Here is a 21,865-nt window from a genome sequence, read left to right on the forward strand (position 1 = left end):
AGTCACTCAAACAATCATTGAGTCTTATGTATACTTATTAATATACAACAACTGACACCTACACTGCCTTTTATTTTTCTAGTTTGTTGGACATGTACCATTGAGAAATATATTTGCTCATCACCACACCCATAAAGATATTCACTCACCCAAACAACTGTTAGAACATGTAGTTTTAACTTCATATATCTAGTGAATCAACTATTCACACATCTTTGGGCAGCCACACCCCCCCCCCCCACCGAACCACACACACACATTCACTCTCCCATACAAATACTCAGTTAACTAAGCAATAACTAATACAGACTTTCACATAGCTAGTAACCAACTGGAGAACCAGTTTACACAACAACTGACAAAGTGATACAGATATTCAAACAGTTTAGTCACTATCCACTATATTTAGTGAGACACTATAAATTGGTCAAGCAAACAGTCAATTACACTGCTACTAAATCCTTCATCCAAATATTTATTTTTATATTGCCACTCATTCTTCAATGCAAATTGCTGTATATATAATGCATATTTAAATGACGAAGCAAATCACATTCACTGGATGATGTCATCAGTGATGTCATCAGTGATGTCACTGACCATGTCATGAATGATGTAATATGTGACATCATCAGCAGTGGATTGCGGGTGCGCGAAATATAGTTAGTACAACTAACTATATAGGAGCAATTTCAATGGTTTTGTATGAGTGAAATGTCCAGCTAACTATAACACCCCTAAAACTTATAGTTTTTTGAGTGAATTTTAAAGGTTTTTTAAATGCTAATTCCTAACTATATAAGGCCTGAAACCTACGGTTGTTTTCAGTGAATATATATACACACACACACACACACACACACACACACGTGGCTATGCCAGGACAGTATAAGCTACAAAAACACCAACTTAAAAAATGCATGGTGTAAAAGAAATCTTTCTGCCCTACACCAAACATTGGTTTTAAAAGGCACGATTTAGAGAAAGATATGGTATTCTAGATTATGACACGAGGTGATTAAGATATTTTATAATGCTGTGTAAACCTAGAGCAATGTGAGTGGAATAACTGGTCTGCGGAAAGTGTTGAGAAATCTGAAACACAACACAATGGGCAGATTATTCAATGGATGATTTCGCGGAACTTTGAACAGCACTCAAACCCACATTCACCTTCAGTTAAAACTGGAATCATAATCTAAACATTTACCTGTCTGATATTTTTTTCAGTATGAAATCTTCTTAAAATACATTCCATAAGCATGATACATTTCAAGCACTGTAGTAATCAATACTTCTCCCTCACCCTCCCTCTTTCGATCTCGTTAACAATGGTGTATTGATTTATTGGGAACCCCTGGGCTGTATGTTCCACTTCTTTGAAACTGAGTAACCATCTAGAAGGAGCCAGTCAAGTCAGACACGACAAAGATTAGACTGGAGGGTATGTGTCGCCCCCAGCGTTATCGGAACTGGAGGCGTATTTATAAACGTTCACCTTCGATCACTACTCCTACACTGGATGAGAGACACAATAGCCTGCTACTCATAGCTTCACTTCCTTTTTCAAATGCCTTCTCTAAAAGGTTTAAACACCACCTCTGGAGAGCAACAACTTCTACAACTGTGCTTAATCACTCAACAGAGGGAGGATCATCACACATCCTTTTGGAACTGGGTGACTTTTATCAAGGATCCACTAACTTGGGTTAAGCTTCTCGTCCTGTGTACGAAATATGTCAACAATATCAGGAAACAAAAACTAGGTTAATGCTTGAAAAGCTAGACCCGCCGAATTGTTTTTAAAAGTCTAATCTCAGGGTGGCTCCAACGCAGCCATGTAGGAGCAACAACGCATCATACTATTAGCAGTGCTTCGAGCTCTTTGTAATGCTTGGCACTTGCATGCGTTGCTTTACGCTCTTTTTGATGCTTGGTCACTTAGGCGGATTCTGTGGGACATGGAGAACATTTGTCCCTCCTCTTATGTTTCATCGCTACAGCGGCTCCAAGTTGCTCCACTGCTTTTCAAGCAAAACCCGTCCCAAATGTAACATAGGTCTGAGCAGGACCCGGCTTATAAATGCCCAGAGTAATACATTTCAGCTCGGGAAACATGTATGAGATATGAGGAGTAACCGTGTGCTACAACTTAAAAGAAAGTGTGTACCGTTTTACTATACCAGAAATTACATGTTTAAATAAGCTTTTCTTCACAACCAACTTAATGGAATTTTGTTGTACTTATTTCAACACTTGTATACTGCAGACATTTAAAAAATGCATCAGAAATCGGTGCCAAAAACATATTACCTGTTCCCCCGTATTCATTTTTAATCGGAAAAAAATGTGCAGGGCCCAATTACACTGACGTGCAAGTCGAGTATCAAGTTAGCAATTACTTATCTGCTGAAACAGCCCAGAATACAGAAATCCATGCTAATTATAAAGAACCTTATTAATGCATAAAGAAACATTCTTCTGCAGAAGCCATCATGGTCTGTGGGGACATGTGTTCTGCAAAGGCTGCACATTTCCTCTGGAGCAGCTGTTTGATGCCCTCTCTCGTGTGCCTCTATTTGCTCTCTGTTTTCAAACCACTGGATGGATTAGCTCCGAGTAATGCTCAGCACAGCAGCCGGCCGAAAATGATAACATTCCGACTCGACTGAAAATCGCTAGAACCCACGCCCACGCGGCCTGGAACTACTTAGTACAAATACGGAACATTTCTTTAAGCAATATCTTGCCTCGTTTTTTTGTCTAAAGAATTCTTTTGAATGGCACTCCTACTATATTTGGACGACAGCACGGAGCATCATTCAACGCCAACAACCCACTCCTTGGCAGGCTCTTAGGAGAAATGTCTACTCTATCGCTCATCTATGGATTTAAAACTTAACTGGGTAATTCATCAGGAGCCAGGGAAATAGCGGCCAAATGCAAGAAGTAATGGGGTAATTGGGAGCTTGGGCAGAGCACTTGTTTTTAGTGGTTTGATAGATTACCGCGGATCGCCCACAGGCCGGTGGTGTGGTGGTGTTGATAGTCAAGGCACTACTGAAAGAAACATTCCAAGACTAACCAAACCCACAGTCCTGCAGGGGAAAAGCTAGAAGAGCTTCCACCACGACACGATTAGCGTAAGTTAGAACAGAACAGGCTCGAATGAGAGAACAGTGTTATTATACTGTCAGAGGAATGACTAGTATGCTATGCATCACTTACGCCATTTATGGAAGGAATTAGCCATCCAAGAAACTTAGGTTCGAATGACTAAGATCTGGGGACAGATATTATAGAAACAGAAGTGGCTCAGGGTTACTGAGAATGTCAATAAGTGATAAAGCTAAGAATGACCATGAATATAGACCATAAATCAGTGACAGAAACCGGGCATGGTACTTTTTTGACAACATTTTTATTGGTTTTTGAAGGGAACAACAAGTCACATAATTAGACCAAGAAACCCACCATCCTGTGACAATTACAATTAACATCAAGCCCGTCATCATATTCAATTCAGTGTATACAGGAATAAAGAAAAGTGTGAATTGTTGTGTGCTCATTCTACTCTAGCGTCCACTCTTATTTCAAGCCATTTACCCCAAATTTTTACAAGTGTAACCGAACACCCCCTAGCCTCATAAACAGGTGTTTCTTGTTGCGAGCACCAATCAACCCCGCGCCTCCACAGTATCAGCGATGGTGCCCTGGGCGCCTTCCAATGTGCAGCATCATCTCTTTTAGCTACTACCACAGCAGTTCCCAACATAACCCTGTCCGCCCTAGAGCCCCCCACACCATCATCCACCCCCAAGAGGACCAGCAAAGGGGAGAGTTCCAGCGTCCGGTCCAAAACATCTGACCGTTCAGCCACCTCCGCCTCCCAATAAGGAGTGATGACAGGACAGAACCACACCATGTGAAAGAAATCCGCAGGTGCACGGGAACAGCAGTAGCAAGTAGGGTCGGTCACTAGGCCAGCACGAAACAGCCTGGTAGGAGTCAAATATGCACAGCGCAGAAAATAGGTTTGCATCAAACGAAACGTGTATGAAACCACAATCACTCTGCGGGCCACCAGCGCATCGCACCCATCATCATCCTGCAAAGGCCCTATCCATTGATTACTCCCAATGAGTCTTGAGGAAGCCTAACGATCCAGGAGCATTATAAGACCAAGGTACGGTAGATCTGGAAGATTCCACCCCCTTCCTAGGGCCCCATCATTATCTTGACCTCTATGGGGCTGAACTCTGGGATGGTCATGTCCGATGGGATGTGGGCTCTCAGGTCGTGTCGCAACTGTAGAAATGCATGAAACTGTGCAGAGAGTGTATAGGTCAGTTGAAGATCTTGGAAGGAGACCAAATGTGAGCCTGCCCAAATATCATCCAGAAGTGTGATGCCAATGGTGTTCCAGTAAGCAAACCCTGCAAGCAATACCACCTCTCCCAAACATGTGCCAGTCCATAGTGGAATATGTTGAGTGAGTTATTTTCACCACCCTGTAAGTTTCTGGGCCGCCCTCCAACTCGGGAATATCAGGTGGGTCACTTCCGGTATCGTGCTCGGTATGGTAATACTGTAGAGTAACGCCATTATGCAGGGAAACCCCAGCGTACTCGTTTCCTGCCTGTATGCCGGATCCGGCCAGCCCCGGTAAACCAATCATTAATGATCAAGAGATGTGTGGCCAAGTAATACAAGCATAAGTTAAGCATTCCAATACCTCCTTCACAGAGAGTGCGCTGACAAGTGGGGAAGGCCAAGCAGGCCCTGGAGTTGTGCCAAAGGAAGAAGATGGCAAGTGAGTCCATTTCTCTGAACCAATGACGAGGGATACCTTGGAGAAAATTCTGGAGACGGTATAGGAATCTAGGTAAAAACATTGTTTTATACAAGGTGCTCCTCTCCATGACATTCAGGGGCAGTGTCTGCCACTTCTTAAGATTGTCTGTGATCTTGCGAGTAAAAGGGGTAATGTTCAGAAACAATGTCAACTCGGGAATAAGAGCCACCTGTATGTGCCAATAAAAGCAGGCGTATATGTGCGCCAGCGGTACCACAACAGACTTGCACTGATGGGTTGGCAACTCTAAAAGCTTGATGAATGTGGCCAATACTGTTGCGGTACAACAGCATATACTGAAAATATCTATAGAACATATGAATACACTCCAGAAAATTACAGTCTCATATTTCAGGCTTGTACTCGTTTTGCTAGTAGTGTGTCCTTCCATGTTACAAACAAAAAATTGGTTTCAGACACTTGGAAACCAACAAAGGTGTGCACCCATGCAAACATACAACTCTCAACTCTGGGAGAGTCTTGCAGAGGCCGCCTCGCCCTCCCGAAGGGGGGGCGAGGCTCAGGGGCCGGCGCCATAACCCTCGCCGTGCCCCAAGGGGACAAACCGGTTCAGGGCGCTTTGCAAGCGCCCTGAAGCAAAAGAGCGGAGGCATCCTCCTCCCGCCAAAATCTGGTGACCAGCGGATGGCGCCAAATGGCGACCAATGGGCGGACACCGCGGCGTTCGAACCCCCCAATCAGGGGGGGGCATCACCTGAACCCCAGGTACACGGAAGGGGGCGCCAGGAAGCGACCAACGGGAGCAAGCCGCGATGTTCGAACCCACCAATCAGGGGGCATCACCTGAACCCCAGGTTGGCGGAATTGGGGATATAAGCCGCCACTCGCCCAGGTGGCTCCCATCTTCGGGGAGCAGGGCGAGTGGCGCACCGACGGAAGATCTGCTGAAAGACGAAGGCGAGGCTCTGCTCAGGAGGACCAGCTGACGACCATCGAGGGGCATCGGTGCGCCGGAAAGAATCACGGGAAGACCGCTTCAAGCCCGGTAGGCCTCCGCGGTATTCAGCCTCCCCAGCGCGCATTGTGCCGCTCGGAGGGAGGTGAGAACCACAACGTCGGACGAGAGGCCGGAGCAATCTGCGTGGGCAGGAAAGGCCTGGACGGGCACTGCACGCCTGAAGCCTGCTGTTCGGCAGCGCAAAGAGCGATCGAGGCAGCTCCTATTCGGAAAATCACCGTTCCGGCCGGGGGCAGGAACATCGAGAGCGCGGCAGGCCGGCAGAGCGGCGGAAAGCCCTCAGCCCAAAGCGGGGAGCCCAGCACGGGAAATGGCCGAGGGTCAGCCGGAAGAGGTCACCGAACTCCTGAAACGGATCCGCGAGGTATCGGCAATACACGGCGATGAGTGGCTGATGCCACACCGGGAGCGGTCCGGCGGCGCCGGCCCAGACCCGCAAAGAACCGACGAAGCGGCCCTTCCTGCGCCCAAGAAACGCAAGATCACGCCGCCAAAGAAGAATTCAAGGAAGAAGCCTCCACGGAAGGAACAACCGAGCGGGGGCTCAGCACCGAGGACGAGGGACCTTGACGACGCTAACAACAGCATGGCAAATGGTGAGCATATTGCGAGCATGTTGAAGGAATGCCTTAGGTCTTTGTCAGCACAGGAGGGGACAGTTCGGGGGGTAACAAGGCCAGAAGCGCAGCGCGCAGAGAAAACGGCAGGGCTGCCATGGCACCTACTCGACCCCGGCCAAGCGCGTCAGGAAAGAATACAGGGACAGGGGGTACAAACAGGGCTAGGAGAGCAGGGGTCACCGGTAGCAGCATGGGGATACAGTGCCAATACGGGCCTCACTCAACCAGAGGGTTCGGTCACGGACCCCTACACCAGGCCATCCCCCGGCCCGGCGTCGCTGACCACGAAGGCCACTGGGCTAGCCTGCCTTATCCCTCTGCCAGTCAAAGAGAGGATATGGCGAAAAGAATTCATAGATATTTTCTCCCTGCTGGAGATTCAGCTTGACGGCTTGGATCTGACCACCTGTGACAAGAGGGACGAGGATAGAAGGGAAAGGCGCGGTGCGAGAAAGGAAAGAAATTTTGACAACTGGCTAGATGCTTTCAGAATCATGGCCTGTATTATAGTAGAGAAATTCCCACACTGCGCTGCGGATTTGTGGCTTTACGAGGCTAATATCCATTGGGCACAAAGGCAATTCCCCGGGGACGCGTGGCTGGAGTATGACAAAGGTTTCAGACTCAAGATGCAGCGCCACCCCGAGATGGAATGGAATGAAGAAGATGTATCTGGTTTTATTCACAAGATGCTAGTGGCGAAGGAAGCGAGGGTATGGGCAGGGAAAGGCGACCAGTCCTTTCGGGGCCCGCACCACAAAGAGAAGGGAAGAACATTTCACAGATCAAAACATAGCACAGGGAAGCCCTCGTCCCCCAATGGGGGCGCGGCCATCTGCTGGAAGTACGAGGCCGGTGATTGCTCTTGGGGCGCCGCATGTAAATTTTCACACATATGCTCAAGCTGCGGAGGAGGGCACCCAGCTGCGGCCTGTCGGAGCAAACGCGAGTCCAAAAAAGATAAGAAGGATAGGAGCAAAAAACGGTAGCAGTGAGGAAACAGGCGGGGTTCTGAGTGACATTCGAGATTGCCAGCTGGCCAGAACCCCAATCATTACACAGCAGCTGCGCAGATTAGCTAATAAATACCCGAACAAGACCGACGCCACAGTCTTACTGAGGGGATTCGAGGAGGGCTTCGTAATACCTTTTAGGGGCCCGCTACCCCTAGAAGGGGCCAAAAACCTGAAGTCAGCACAACAACAACCCGAGGTGGTGAGAACAAAACTGGATAAGGAGAAGGCCCTAGGCAGGATTGAGGGCCCCCTCCCCGCACAGCTGCACAAGAGGATAGTGGTTTCCCCGCTGGGCGTGGTCCCCAAGAAGGAACCCGGACAATTCAGGCTCATACACCACCTCTCATTCCCCGAAGGGTCCTCCGTGAACGATGGGATCGCTCCCGAGGCTTGCTCGGTGGGATATGCGTCCGTGGATGACGCAATTGACCTAGTAAAGGCAGCAGGAAAGGGGGCATTGATGGCCAAAGCGGACATCGAATCCGCTTTTCGCCTCTTACCGGTACACCCATCCAGTTTCCATCTCCTGGGGTTCCAGTGGAACGGGGACGTGTTTATTGACAAGGCTATGCCCATGGGTTGTGCCATCTCGTGCGCATATTTTGAGCAATTTGCCACATTTCTGGAATGGGCAGTACACGGCCGACACCCGGCGGGCGGAAAACTGCACTACTTAGACGATTTTCTGTTTACTGGCCCCGCGGGTTCTAGCATATGCGGGGACACCCTGGCCGCTTTTGAGGAAGTAGCCAGGAGACTTGGGGTCCCCCTGGCGCCCGAAAAGACAACGGGCCCGTCGACAAAACTCACGTTCCTGGGCATTGAGCTAGACTCCATTGCAGGGACAGCGAGCCTCCCCCCAGAGAAAGTGGAGGATTTCAGGGGTGAGGTCAAAAGGTTGTGCGGCCGTAACAAGGCCACACTCCGCGAGCTACAAAGTCTAATTGGAAAACTCAATTTCGCGTCCAGGGTCATTCCCGCGGGAAAGGTTTTTGCACGGCGCCTGACGCAGCTGACATCTGGCATCAGGCACAAACACCACCGCATCCGACTGGGAGCCGGGGTGAAGCAGGACCTACTCATATGGGGGGATTTCCTCACACATTTCAACGGCATCCTGATTTGGAGAGAGGGTTGGGTGACAGCTAGGCAACTAGCCTTGTTCACGGATGCCGCAGGGAGCTTGGGTTTCGGCGCGATCCTGGGAAACCGATGGTGCGCAGGCCAATGGCCAGAAGGATGGCACAGGCGTGGCACCACGGGGAATATCACATTCCTAGAGCTATTCCCAATAGTAGTGGCACTAACGATATGGAAACAGGAGCTAAGAAACATGAAGCTGACCCTCTGGTCGGATAACAAAGGGGTAGTGCAGGCCATCAACAGAGGCGCAGCTAGGTGCCCTGACACGTTGAGGCTAATGCGTCAGTTGATTAAATTGCAGCTGGAGGGGAACCTGGAGCTGAAAGCACGACACGTGCCAGGAGCGGAGAACACGGCGGCGGACGCCTTGTCTCGCTTCCAGATGAAGCAATTCAGAGAGCTCGTGCCAGGGGCGGACAGGGAGATGACCCCTTTTCCAGCATACCTGTGGGACCTGGGGGGATAGACTTGTCTAGACTGATACACCAGTCCCTCACCCCCGAGGCAACTAGAAGATACAAAAAATATGCCTCCACTGTACTGAGAATTGGGGGCATGCAATCATTCGGTGATAAGACACAGACACAGACAGCAGTGGAAAAATTCATCCAGTGGGCATTTGATAACAAAAAGAGCAGGTCATGGGCTCAAGCTCACCTGGCGGCCATGGCACATTTTGCAAAAATCTACACAGGGGAGGACCCCACAACATCCTGGTATGTCAAAACAGCATTAAAGGGGTGGAGAAGAGCAGAGGGGTGAGAGCAGACTCCAGGCGCCCCATTGATTTCAAGAAACTGGGACAGTTATTAGAGGCCCTGGTGAAGGTGACAAACAGCAGTTTTGAACTTAAACTTTTCAGGGCAGCGTTTACAACAGCATTCTTTGGCGCATTCCGCATCAGTGAACTAGTGGCACCTAGCAGGCAGGGTGCTGCGCACCGGTGCCTCCAAGCCACGGATGTAAAACCCCTGGGGGGCATGGTGGAAATGATACTAAGAAAATCGAAAACGGATAAGTCAGGTAAGGGGGCGATCATTCGACTACGGTGCATCCCAGAGTCCAGCGTGTGTGCGGTATGCTGCCTGGTTAAATACATGGTAGCACGACCGGCAGGCGAGGGACCATTTTTCAAGCACCAAAATGGCAGCAATTTGAGCAAGTTCCAGTTCACAGCCGTGATGCGCCAGGGCCTAGCGAGAGCCGGGCTACAGCCGGAGATCTTTGCCTCGCACTCTTTCAGAATCGGCGCAGCCACCTCGGCATCGCAGCATGGCATGCCAGAGGAGGGGATCAGAGCTGTGGGCAGGTGGCGCTCACAAGCTTACAAAACGTATGTGCGCCCACACCTGATGTAAAACTGAAACAGTTGATAATCGGTGCGCAGCAGGCCACCTTATGTACGTCCTCTTCTTTTTTCCAGGGAGCCGCCCGCGGCTGGTATGGGTGGTGGGTCACTCCTTCGTGGCCAGGATGGAACGCTGGTGGCAAAAAACAGGGCACAAGGCACAGAACAGACCCAGAGCAACTTGCATCCGCTGGATGGGGCAGCCAGGGATGAAGTGGAAAGAGCTACCCGCAGTACTGGACGATCTACTGGAGGACTCGGCATGGCACCCGGACGTGCTGCTCATACACCTCGGGGGGAATGACCTGGCCCAGATGGGGCGCAGGGCATTGGGGCTGGCCATCCAGTCGGATCTCACCAGGGCGGCCACGCGGTTCGGGGACACGACAATTGTATGGTCCGAGATGATCAGCAGGAAACATTGGAGAGGCGCTGAATCCAACAAGGCGGTGGACAACGCCAGGAGGAAGCTGAACACCGCGATGCACAAATTTTGCCAGATCAATGGCCTGGACTCCATCAGACACGGTCTGATACACCCGCGACGTCCAGAACTGTATGGACCGGACGGGGTCCATCTCTCCGCCGGTGGTATGAGGGTCTTCTGGGACAACCTATGGGGAGCACTGGCCCTCACAGGTTGCAGATAAAAAAAAAAAAAATAAAAAAAAACAATCCTTACCGGAGGAGGGGGAGCCGCAGGAAGACGTGCGCCCCCCTGCGGCGTGGCGGAAGTTGGTGCAAGGATTGGCTAAAAAGACACACCGACGGGCGGTGTGCAGGATGGGGGCCACTCACTTTGGGATGCCGCACGGCAGAGTGAGGTGGCCGCGCCAAGGAGGGGAGTAGCAAAAGGAGACGGCGCTCGCAGCCCAGACCCCGCTGGACGGCAGGGCACAAAAAGGTAGCGAGCTGGGGGCCTAACTCCACGGACAGAAGCTACCCTCCACGACACGCAGAGGGCGTGGGCGCTCAACCAAAAAGGGTGGTCCCGAAAATAACCAAGAAAGAGGACTACCAGGAACTAACGAAAGGAACTGAACTGGTTTTAGGGGTGCCATTTACGAACTGACAAATATCACAAGAGCAGCGGCCCAGCAGCGGGCCAGGATTTGTTATGTTATGACATGTATGATTTATGACCCATCTAGGGCAGTTCGCAAATGACAAATGTTAAACCAGTAGAATGTATAATATTAATAAATCTGCGGCCAACAACGACCACAACCATCCACGTATTGTTGGCTGAGAATCTTTGGGGGGGCCGGGAGGCGGGCAAAGGGGGATGGGCTTATGTTGTGCACGGTATGGGGCAGTGCGAGGGTTATTGCAGAGGCCGCCTCGCCCTCCCGAAGGGGGGGCGAGGCTCAGGGGCCGGCGCCATAACCCTCGCCGTGCCCCAAGGGGACAAACCGGTTCAGGGCGCTTTGCAAGCGCCCTGAAGCAAAAGAGCGGAGGCATCCTCCTCCCGCCAAAATCTGGTGACCAGCGGATGGCGCCAAATGGCGACCAATGGGCGGACACCGCGGCGTTCGAACCCCCCAATCAGGGGGGGGCATCACCTGAACCCCAGGTACACGGAAGGGGGCGCCAGGAAGCGACCAACGGGAGCAAGCCGCGATGTTCGAACCCACCAATCAGGGGGCATCACCTGAACCCCAGGTTGGCGGAATTGGGGATATAAGCCGCCACTCGCCCAGGTGGCTCCCATCTTCGGGGAGCAGGGCGAGTGGCGCACCGACGGAAGATCTGCTGAAACCCACCCACCCACACCTAAGGAACAGCAGCGTCGCAGGGCTGGTCAGTGGCAAGGGTGTTTGCGGAAGTTGGTGCAAGGATTGGCTAAAAAGACACACCGACGGGCGGTGTGCAGGATGGGGGCCACTCACTTTGGGATGCCGCACGGCAGAGTGAGGTGGCCGCGCCAAGGAGGGGAGTAGCAAAAGGAGACGGCGCTCGCAGCCCAGACCCCGCTGGACGGCAGGGCACAAAAAGGTAGCGAGCTGGGGGCCTAACTCCACGGACAGAAGCTACCCTCCACGACACGCAGAGGGCGTGGGCGCTCAACCAAAAAGGGTGGTCCCGAAAATAACCAAGAAAGAGGACTACCAGGAACTAACGAAAGGAACTGAACTGGTTTTAGGGGTGCCATTTACGAACTGACAAATATCACAAGAGCAGCGGCCCAGCAGCGGGCCAGGATTTGTTATGTTATGACATGTATGATTTATGACCCATCTAGGGCAGTTCGCAAATGACAAATGTTAAACCAGTAGAATGTATAATATTAATAAATCTGCGGCCAACAACGACCACAACCATCCACGTATTGTTGGCTGAGAATCTTTGGGGGGGCCGGGAGGCGGGCAAAGGGGGATGGGCTTATGTTGTGCACGGTATGGGGCAGTGCGAGGGTTATTCAAAACAGACGTTCCCTATGTGCAACTAGTGACAGCAATGGAATTAATCCACTGCCTTCCAGAGCATTGTTCTGCAATGTAGGGAGCAGACCTGTCAGATCCTTTTAAACCTACTATGCTCAAAGCATAGTCTAAAGCCACATGCAGCATTGCTGTGTATAGACCAATGTCTGACCGTTCTCTTGGGGCCATGAATATTCACAGTGGACTAACCACCCATAGTGAGGTTACTGCGTCTGAAGGTTGGGAACTGCCACCAATCGCCACACCCAACCCCCAGGCTAGATAAGATGGTTGGGACCTTTTCACATTGCACGTGGTGCAATAGTGTGACACAGTGCTCAGAACTGGTATAAGTGTACAATAACCATTCCCACCAGGTGAATAGGGGGATGCTCAGATTTGAGACTGGGGGCATTATTCCTTTTCTTTTTCTACAAAACGGTTCGTTTTGTGACTGAATTTATATTCAAAATACAGCTATGTCACACAGCACAGTATTAGGACTCACTTCCTCAGTTCAAATACCAGTGTAACCCATGCTGCGTGTGTAAATGTTTAGAAAATATTCCAGTGGACAGATCCTGGTAGTGGATTGTGCAATAAAATCCCTCAAATGAATAAAAGTCATACACAGGGAAATCGCTACGCTGCTTCACAAACAGCCAAACTCTCGTATATCGCAGCCCAAGTAAACAAAACAGTGCAGTTCTAAAAGCTAAAAAAACAAACCAATAATAGATAGTTCGGGGAAGTCACCCGCCCCTAAGAAGAAAAGCGCCTAAGATCTCCAGCTCAATTGGATAAAGTGAGGTAAGCAAGAGAGAGATAGAAGGAAATCATAGCAGAAGCAGGCATAGGCGTAGAGGGGTATCACAAGAGGTGCTTCCGTGAACTACAGTGACTAACAAGCATTTGCCTATAGATATCTAGTAAACTTGCGACTTTTGCTTTTGATAAGGCCATGGCCATCTTTCCGATATGAACTGCTACAACAATTCTTCGTGTTATTTCAAAAGTCAGTATAAGGAGTTTTGTATACACTTTACAAAAAAGACAATGTCAGTCCAACAATACGATTTGTAAATTTCTTGCAAGACCTAACTCGCATCTGGTGGAAATATCAGTTGGCCAGCAACAAATGTTTTTTCCTAGATCCAGCTGCTGCATTGTAGGGGGGCGGAGGCTGAAACTATTTATATGCACTGACCTGCATTTGCTTTTTGGAAGTGGATATTGGGGTAGAATTTTATCTGTGGCTTCAGTAAGTGCTTTATTTTACCCATTAGAGTACCTCTTATTCTTTTTTCATCAAGACATATGCTTTAGTCCAATGCCCAAAGAATCTAATAAACTGAAATGTCAAGTTAAATTGAAGTTCATAAGAGTAAATTGTGAAACCAATTAAGGTTGTGGAGCGGGGACTGGAACGGCAGAGTACAGTGACAGAGGAAAGGGAATAGAAAAGGGCAAACCCAAAGACTTCAGGTGTGAGATGAAGCAAACACTGCAAGGGGTAGAGAATTAAGAAGAGGTTAGCTGCGATATAAGGGATTAGATAAGTAAGAAGAGATGCATGGTTATAATACACATACTGGACACTATTGGGACTGCAATAAACAAGCCACCCACATGTAACAGAACCTGGGCCAACGATTATCAAAATAACGTAGGAAAAACATTTTAGATTCATTTTTTAGAGCAATAAATAACTGTACATTGTCAGAGGCTGGGCAAGACTGTGACATAGGGCAGGTAGGGGTTGTTCTTCAATAGTGCTGTGCTCTTGCCTTCAAGTAACCAAGACACGCTGTAGCAAAAGAGGTCACTGCTACCCAACTCAACATCACTCGCATTATCCTCGCCAGCTGAGTGTAAGGCAGAGACAGGTTTGCCTTAAGTAAAACTTGTCATCTAAAGATGTATCTTAGCAACAAGCCGCTATACATTGTATGCCAGAACCAGCGGAGAAAGACATTTCTGGAGCTGTAGAGATCAATGTGAAAAGTCGTTCCCTCATGCAAGGGTGTGCCAGTGTTTGTTATATTTGTTCTTTGTCCCTTCATATTTCACAAAAGGGAGTTCAGAAGGGGTTCTGAATTAAACTGCATGCAGGTAGTATCCTACACTTTCAATACATTTATCTGGCAAGGACAACTGCAATACCAAGTATTCATTAAACAAGCATTGAAAATGCAATAGGTCTCGCAATAGAAAAGTTTAAGATTTTGGTGTGGTAAATGTAAATATTTTTTAATTTTTGTTTATGTTTTACAAATTATAAAAGTATTAATTTTGTTATTTGAAATGCCAATAGCTATACATTTAGCAAATGTTACATCTATGGCATTAGTAAAGGTACATGTTTAGTTTTCCCCTGTCTTACATGTATTGATCTGACAAATCACAATCTTTTAAAAATGTTATAAATAATACGTTTGCAATGCAATAGGGCTCGCATTAGTAAAGTTAGGGGTATTAGTATTGTAAATGACAAATTTTTTATTTATGTTTTTGTTTTGAAAATAACGAAATTAATAACTTTGTCATTTACAATGCCAATAGTGTTAACTTTTGCAAACGTGACACCTATAGCATTTGTAATGCAATATGTGTTGTATTTACATGACTTAGATGTATTAATATTAAAAATAACAATGGGTTGTATTTTTTCCAATATTTAATACTTAAATAAAAGTTATTGTCATTTCTAATTGCAATAGCTTAAACTTTTGCAAATAACTTTTTGGAAGATTATGTTTAGTGTATTTTATTGTGATGAAAATACAAGAACAGAAGTGAAATATTAACATTTTTTTGTGACATTTGTAATAAAGTTTGAAACATTGAGAGAACATATTTGAATCAGTTGTTGTTGAATGGTTGCACAGATTGATGCTGTGGTGGCTCTGAATGATGTTGTGGCGGCGACGAGTGATGCTGTGGCGTTCAGTGATGCTGTGGTAGCGCATAGTGGGTGAGGGATGGAGTGTGGGCGAGGGATGCAGTGTGGGGCGGGGGAGGGAAGGAGTGTGGGGCAGGGGAGGGATGGAGTGTGGGGCGGGGGAGGGATGGAGTGTGGGGCGGGGGAGGGATGGAGTGTGGGGCGGAGGAGGGATGGGGTGTGGGGCGGGGGAGGGATGGAGTGTGGGGCGGGGGAGGGATGGAGTGTGGGGCGGGGAGGGATGGATGGAGTCGGGGGATGGATGGATGGAGTGGGGGGATGGATGGATGGAGTGGGGGTATGGATGGATGGAGTGGGGGGATGGATGGATGGATGGATGGAGTGGGGGGATGGATGGATGGATGGAGTGAGATGGATGGATGGAGTGGGGGGGATGGATGGATGGAGTGGGATGGATGGATGGATGGAGTGGGGTGGATGGATGGATGGGGTGGGATGGATGGATGGATGGATGGAGTGGGGGGATGGATGGATGGAGTGAGATGGATGGATGGAGTGGGGGGATGGATGGATGGAGTGGGGGGATGGATGGATGGATGGATTGGGGGGATGGATGGATGGAGTGGGGTGGATAGATGGATGGATAGAGTGGGATGGATGGATGGGTGGAGTGGGATGGATGGATGGAGTGGGATGGATGGATGGATGGATGGAGTGGGATGGATGATGGATGGTTGGAGTGGGGGGATGGATGGATGGATGGAGTGGGGGGGTGGATGGATGGATGGAGTGGGGGGGGTGGATGGATGGATGGAGTGGGGGATGGATGGATGGAGTGGGATGGATAGATGGAGTGGGGGGATGGATGGATGGAGTGGGGGGATGGATGGATGGATGGATGGATAGAGTGGGGGGATGGATGGATAGAGTGGATTGGGGGGATGGATGGATGGAGTGGGGGGATGGATGGATGGATGGATGGATAGAGTGGGGGGATGGATGGATAGAGTGGGGGGATGGATGGATAGAGTGGGGGGATGGATGGATGGATGGATGGATAGAGTGGGGGGTGGATGGATGGAGTGGGATGGATGGGTGGAGTGGGATGGATGGAGTGGGGGGGTGGATGAAATGGGGGGGATGGATGGATGGAGTGGGGGGGATGGATGGATGGATGGATGGAGTGGGGGAGCCGAAGGCAAGAAAAAAACGAGTGCAATCAGGGGAGCAGAAGGCAAGAAAATGAGTGCCTTCAGAGGAGCAGAAGGCACGAAAAACGAGTACAATCAGAGGAGAAGAAGGCACAAAAAATAGAAGAAATGGAGAAGCATGGGGAGTGGGCAGGAAAGAGATGGGGGTGAGAGGATAAAGAGTTGGATAGAAGGACCAGGAGAAAAGGATGGAAGGTGGTGAAAGGAGGGTGGATGAGATAAGGGCGAGGATGTAGGTGGAAGAGACAGACTCAAAAGAGATGGGAGTGGAAAGAGACTATAGAGGAAAAGGAGGCTGGAGAGGAGAGGAGCAAGAAAGAGATCAGGGGGGAGGGGGCAGGGAGGCCAGAGGAGCTGTGAAGCATCCAGACTGTCCTGAAGAAAATAAGGTGCGAGGTCGAGGTGAGGCCAGAAAGAGATGAGAAGGGCGGATGGAGAGGGGAGAGAGGAGGTGAACATATGGCGGTGGGAACGGAAACATGCTAGAAATGACGAGCAGGGAGAGAATAAAACAGATGTGGGGAAGAGAAGGGGTTTACGCAGGAAGAGGGGAAGTAGGACGCTGCAAGGCGAGGAAAGAACATCGTAAGATGAGAAAGAGGGGTGGGGAGAACAGAAGGAGATGAGGACGGATAAGCATAGGGAGAGAAAATAAAGAAAATGAGGCAAGAGTGGAGAAGATAACGAGATACAGAAGAGACGATGGCGGAGGGGACGAAAACAATGAGATAAGGATGAGAGGATGGGAAGGAGGCTGGAGAAGTGAAGGGCATGGAGGGCGGGAGAAGGGTGAGGGAGCGAGCATAGGAAGGAGGAGGGAAAAAGATTCTGAGGGAATAGTGGAGGGGAGAAGAGAAAGGAGAAGCAGAGGGAAGAGAGACAAGAATGAAATGTGGATGCGTAAGAAGGGTAGGAAAGAAAGAGTGACGGGTGAGGACTCTAGGGTGGAATATTGTAAGAAATGGGAGGCAAAGAGAAGTGATGTGAAGAAAATGGATGAGAGAACATTATAAAAGAGAGTGCTGCTCTAGAGGGTACACGAGGAGAGTGAGGACAGGGCATGCAAAGAATGCACCTGAAGATGCTTACAGATGGTGAGAGGGAGCAAAGGGAGGGCTGGGGAAATAATGATGTGGAAGAAGTGAGGCGTAGCCAGAGATTGGGGGCGGGGGGGGGGGGGGGGGTAGAGGAGTAGGTGCAATGGAATGGTGAGGGGAAGTGGCATAGCGGAAGGAGTGAAGGAGCACGAGAGACTGCGCAGAGAGGTCAAGAGAGTGACGTGTGTGGTGGTGTGCATCAGGAGGCACTGGGACAAAGGCAGTCAGAGAACAAGTGAAAAGAGACAGGCCACGTGGAGTAAGAGACAGCAAAGTGGAGAGGGTGGTCACAGGATTAGAAGCAGCCCAGGTAGAAATGTGGGGAAAGAAGTGAGCCGCGGAAGGACTGCATGGTGCACGCGGGAAGGAGGGGAGGAACAAGGGAGGGGAAGGACACCTTCGGGTAATGTTTGCGCTATATAAAAGCGCATTAAATAAATAAGTAAATGAAGTCCGCTTTAGGAATTGTAAAATTCCTGGAGTCCAGTTTGTTTTGCTCTCTGCCGTCAAGTATTTTCAGTAGAGCAAGGAGTACGATTACAAACATGAACATTACGAACCTCCTGGAAAGTAAAGATACTTGCTTTGGCTGCAATAAATGTGCTGGTTTGTAGAGAGGATTCCTGTAAACAACAAGCTCTTGGCATTGCTGTGATTAGGGGGGGGCGGAGAAATGCGGCTCGGGAGCAAATGGGGGGAGGGGGCAGGGAGGCCAGAGGAGCTGTGAAGCATCCAGACTGTCCTGAAGAAAATAAGGTGCGAGGTGAGGCCAGAAAGAGATGAGAAGGGCGGATGGAGAGGGGGGAGAGGAGGTGAACATATGGCGGTGGGGACGGAAACATGCTAGAAATGACGAGCAGGGAGAGAATACAAGCCTTTCACCGTAACACGGCTGGCAGGGGAGGGGGCGGAGAGGGGAGAGGTGCGACACGGCAGTAGGAGGAGGAGGGGGGAGGAGAGTAGGGGAGGCACGGCCTAGCGGCAGGCAGGCAGGGGAGGAGAGGAGGAGGGGGGAGGAGAGTAGGGGAGGCACGGCCTAGCGGCCGTGCAATCAAGTAGTGAGGGGGCGGAGCTGGGGGAGGCTGTGAGAGAGAGTAGGCAAGGCAGGCGGCTGGGGGCATGTGCACGCGCTTTTAAGCTCAATGCACATGCGCATTGAGCTTAAAAGTCACGGGCACTGCAAGGAATCGCCACGATTCCTTGCAAGTTAGATAAAGTCTGGATGAGCCCCTATAGTCTCGCTTGCTCGATGCGCATGCGCATCGACAGGCGAGACCTAAAAATGTCAGTATACATCCTTGTTGTATGGGCACTTCATGCAGACATAGTTACACATAAGCTGGGCGAAGGAAACCAATGTTTGCTCCTAAACCACTCCCTCAGAAACCACACAACCTTTCAGCCCTCTGTTTACTGTGGCAAGCCCCGGGTGCCAGGCTTTCATCTGGACCGGTTCAAGTTCCCTTCAAGAAAGACGCAACAAAAGATAAACCCACGACAATACCTTTCCCATTTGAGCCCTGCACCTGTAATTCAACAATCAACATAACTTTCAAACGCAGGGAAAGTGCACTTTAAACTCAAGCAGGGCAAAGCGAGCCTACTATTTATGTCGTTTCAAAATCACACACAAAACCCAAAGCAGTTTGAGCAGAACACCCTCAGGTTTCAGTTCAAGGGCGGACTCCCCACCAGGTTAGATCTATTGCAACCCGAAGACCCGGGTCTTAATCCCGACCCAACACTTGAGCACACAGTGTGACCCTGAGCAACCCCTGCATGTTCCTGAATCTTAGCTGCCAACATTGGAAGCGTTCCGAAAAGTCAAGTGCAGGTTTGGGGGAGGTTCACAGACAGGGTATGAACGCAGGTGCACGTTGGACCCCTTACTTCAGTTGGTGCGCCTTGTACCGCTCTAGGCACACATGTGCCTCTTGGACACAACTCGAGATAAACGTAAAAATGACAAAATAGCAGCCCTTGCCCCGGCGCGAGGGGTCTCTTACCCGCTCCTGCACGGGGGGCTCCGGCTCCACCTCGGGGGGCGCCGCATCCTTGTACTGCAGCGGAGACTCGATGACCAGCTCCTTCTTCACGCTCCTGCTCATGGTCCGCGCCTGCATCCCGGCGGGAGAGGGGGCCCTGGGGCTGCAGCGACGGCGGCGACGGCGCGCTCCTCCCCGCGCGCCCGGCTGTGTGTGAGGCGAGGCGGGAGCCCTTCCCAGGCTCACCGGGCTGCGGGCTGGGAATGCATGACAGGCGAGGCGCGAGGGCCAGCCTCTGCTGCGGGGGGAGGATCCGCCAGGCCAGGAAGCCACCCAAACAAGGCTCCGCGCGCCGCGCCAGCAGCGCGCGCTCACCCTGCACGCACCCACCAGGGGCAGCGCGTGGGAACGCACCCCAGCACTTACCTATCGTCCTCACGCACTGCTCGCACACTGCTCACGAGACTGGCGAGAATCGAAGACTGCGTGCCACCACAATACCAACTTTACAAACTCTGCAAGACATCAGCGCAGGCGGCTGGCCCACTCAACTGTTGTTGCTTGTGTTGGCCGTAACGTCTTTCTCAAAACAGTGTTGGAAGCAGATTCCTTTCCACACTGAAACACAGGCAGAGCTGGGAAATAGGGACCAAAATATTTGGACAGGTGTTTATCTTTTTATTTTTTCAGTGCTCCACTTCAGAGGCAACGCCGCCGCATCCAGTTTACTCGTCCACCAGTTCTTGTACATACTGCAAGGAATGAAGGCAACAATAACATAATACTAATGTTCTATGTAGCACTTAATCTAGGGGTATGCAAATTGGCAACCATTAGCGCTTTGTAACAGAAAGAGCAAACCTGAGAGTTCATGGGAAGCGCAGAGCCAGAGAAGAGTCAAGGGTCTGGTTTGGCTTTAAGAGCCAAAACATGGCCACTCCAGCAAAAAATGTTGATTTTAATGAATCCTGAAAAAGAGTGGCGATCCAATGCATTGTGGCATTATCAGGTGCGGTACATTATCATAGGCCATGTAATGCCTACAACAGGGTACATCCTCTCTACCACTTCTGTGAGGGACGCCTACGTCGGCATGCACACTTAAATGTGATCTAGTGATATGTTTCACAAGCGTGAGACCCAGAGACAAACGTTTTAATTGTGGCTTTCACAGTTAACACAACTATATGATCCAGAGCAAATAATGTTATTCCTAAATTGGGCAAATCTTGTATCTACCCAACTAAGGAGCAGTTAACTATAGGATTAGCACTAACATTATTATACAGAAAGAGGATATAGACCTCTGCATACACACCCCTGCGAACCCTTTGGACAAAGACCAATCAATTGCAAACATATACTGAAGCACTCGCACAGGCACACATACAGAACTGCCACACCCATAGATGCCTTTACAGACTCCTACCTTCCCTACTCATACACAACACACACTCACTGTATCTGCCTTGCTTTCTTTCTCTTAATGCTGTCACTCTCAATGTGTCTCTTCTTTGCACTTTTGACACCAAGAGACATGTACAATCTTCACCCAAGGCACAGAGTTTCACTCGTTTCTTGATTGAAAACTTTGTTTCCCACAGAAAGAATAGGGTGTGGTACAGTGGCAGAGGGTCCGAATTCCATGACCTGACCAACCTGCAGCGCTTGCGTAAATCTCCCAGAGCCTTCTACAATAAAGAAAGCGTAACATCAAATTTAAATACGGAGGTAAGTGAGCACTTCTTGAACTTGCCTGAGCCCACTGCAAAACTACACACCATGACCAACATCTGTGCAAAACACCACTGCCCGGCTTGTACTCTATCTCTGCATCAGGAACTCTGCAGTCTGCTCCCACCTATTTCAAGGAGCTCCATTGGCGACCTGTCTAGCGTTGTACTATCTTCTAATCTCTGCCTTAACCATAGAGCCCTTCTCAATTTTGGTCCTATTTACCTCAGGTGTAAATTTTCACTATACCACCCGAATGCACTCTTCGATCCTCCGCCTCTCTTAGACTTAAATTCCACGGGTTCAGCGTAACTGTAGGGTAGATGCTCTTTTACTCCCTTTTGGGAGTTAAATCTTGGAATTCACAGCAAATATCTATCAGGAATATTTCCTGCCCTTCCCACGTCAAGAAAAAGCTCAAGACTCTACTCTTACTGGTGCTGCTCTGGTCTTTCAGCTGTGTCTAATCGTCTAGTGTCAGGAAGCCCTTGGGGGTATTTCTTGTACTATATAAACATTGTTAACATAAAACATAACATTATTGGAAGGATT

General features: G+C 49.7%; 1 protein-coding gene across 9 annotated transcripts in view; it reads right to left on the reverse strand.

Annotated features, from left to right (window-relative positions):
- DOCK9 (dedicator of cytokinesis 9) overlaps positions 1–21,865 on the reverse strand; it is a 1,161,971-nt gene that overhangs the window by 902,658 nt on the left and 237,448 nt on the right. For 3 of the 9 annotated variants that reach the window (XM_078657524.1, XM_078657527.1, XM_078657520.1), the window contains exon 1: positions 19,601–19,912. The exons of 5 other annotated variants lie outside the window; for them this stretch is intronic. In XM_078657524.1, coding sequence (XP_078513650.1) covers positions 19,601–19,717 — 117 coding nt within the window. In that variant the 5' untranslated portion in view covers positions 19,718–19,912. Of the gene's footprint in view, positions 1–19,600; positions 19,913–20,005; positions 20,102–21,865 lie in introns of those variants that run through there. One more of the 9 variants, XM_078657526.1, reaches the window with a different exon arrangement.

This window comes from Lissotriton helveticus, chromosome 8, assembly GCF_964261635.1.
Source record: "Lissotriton helveticus chromosome 8, aLisHel1.1, whole genome shotgun sequence".
NCBI lineage: Eukaryota > Metazoa > Chordata > Amphibia > Caudata > Salamandridae > Lissotriton > Lissotriton helveticus.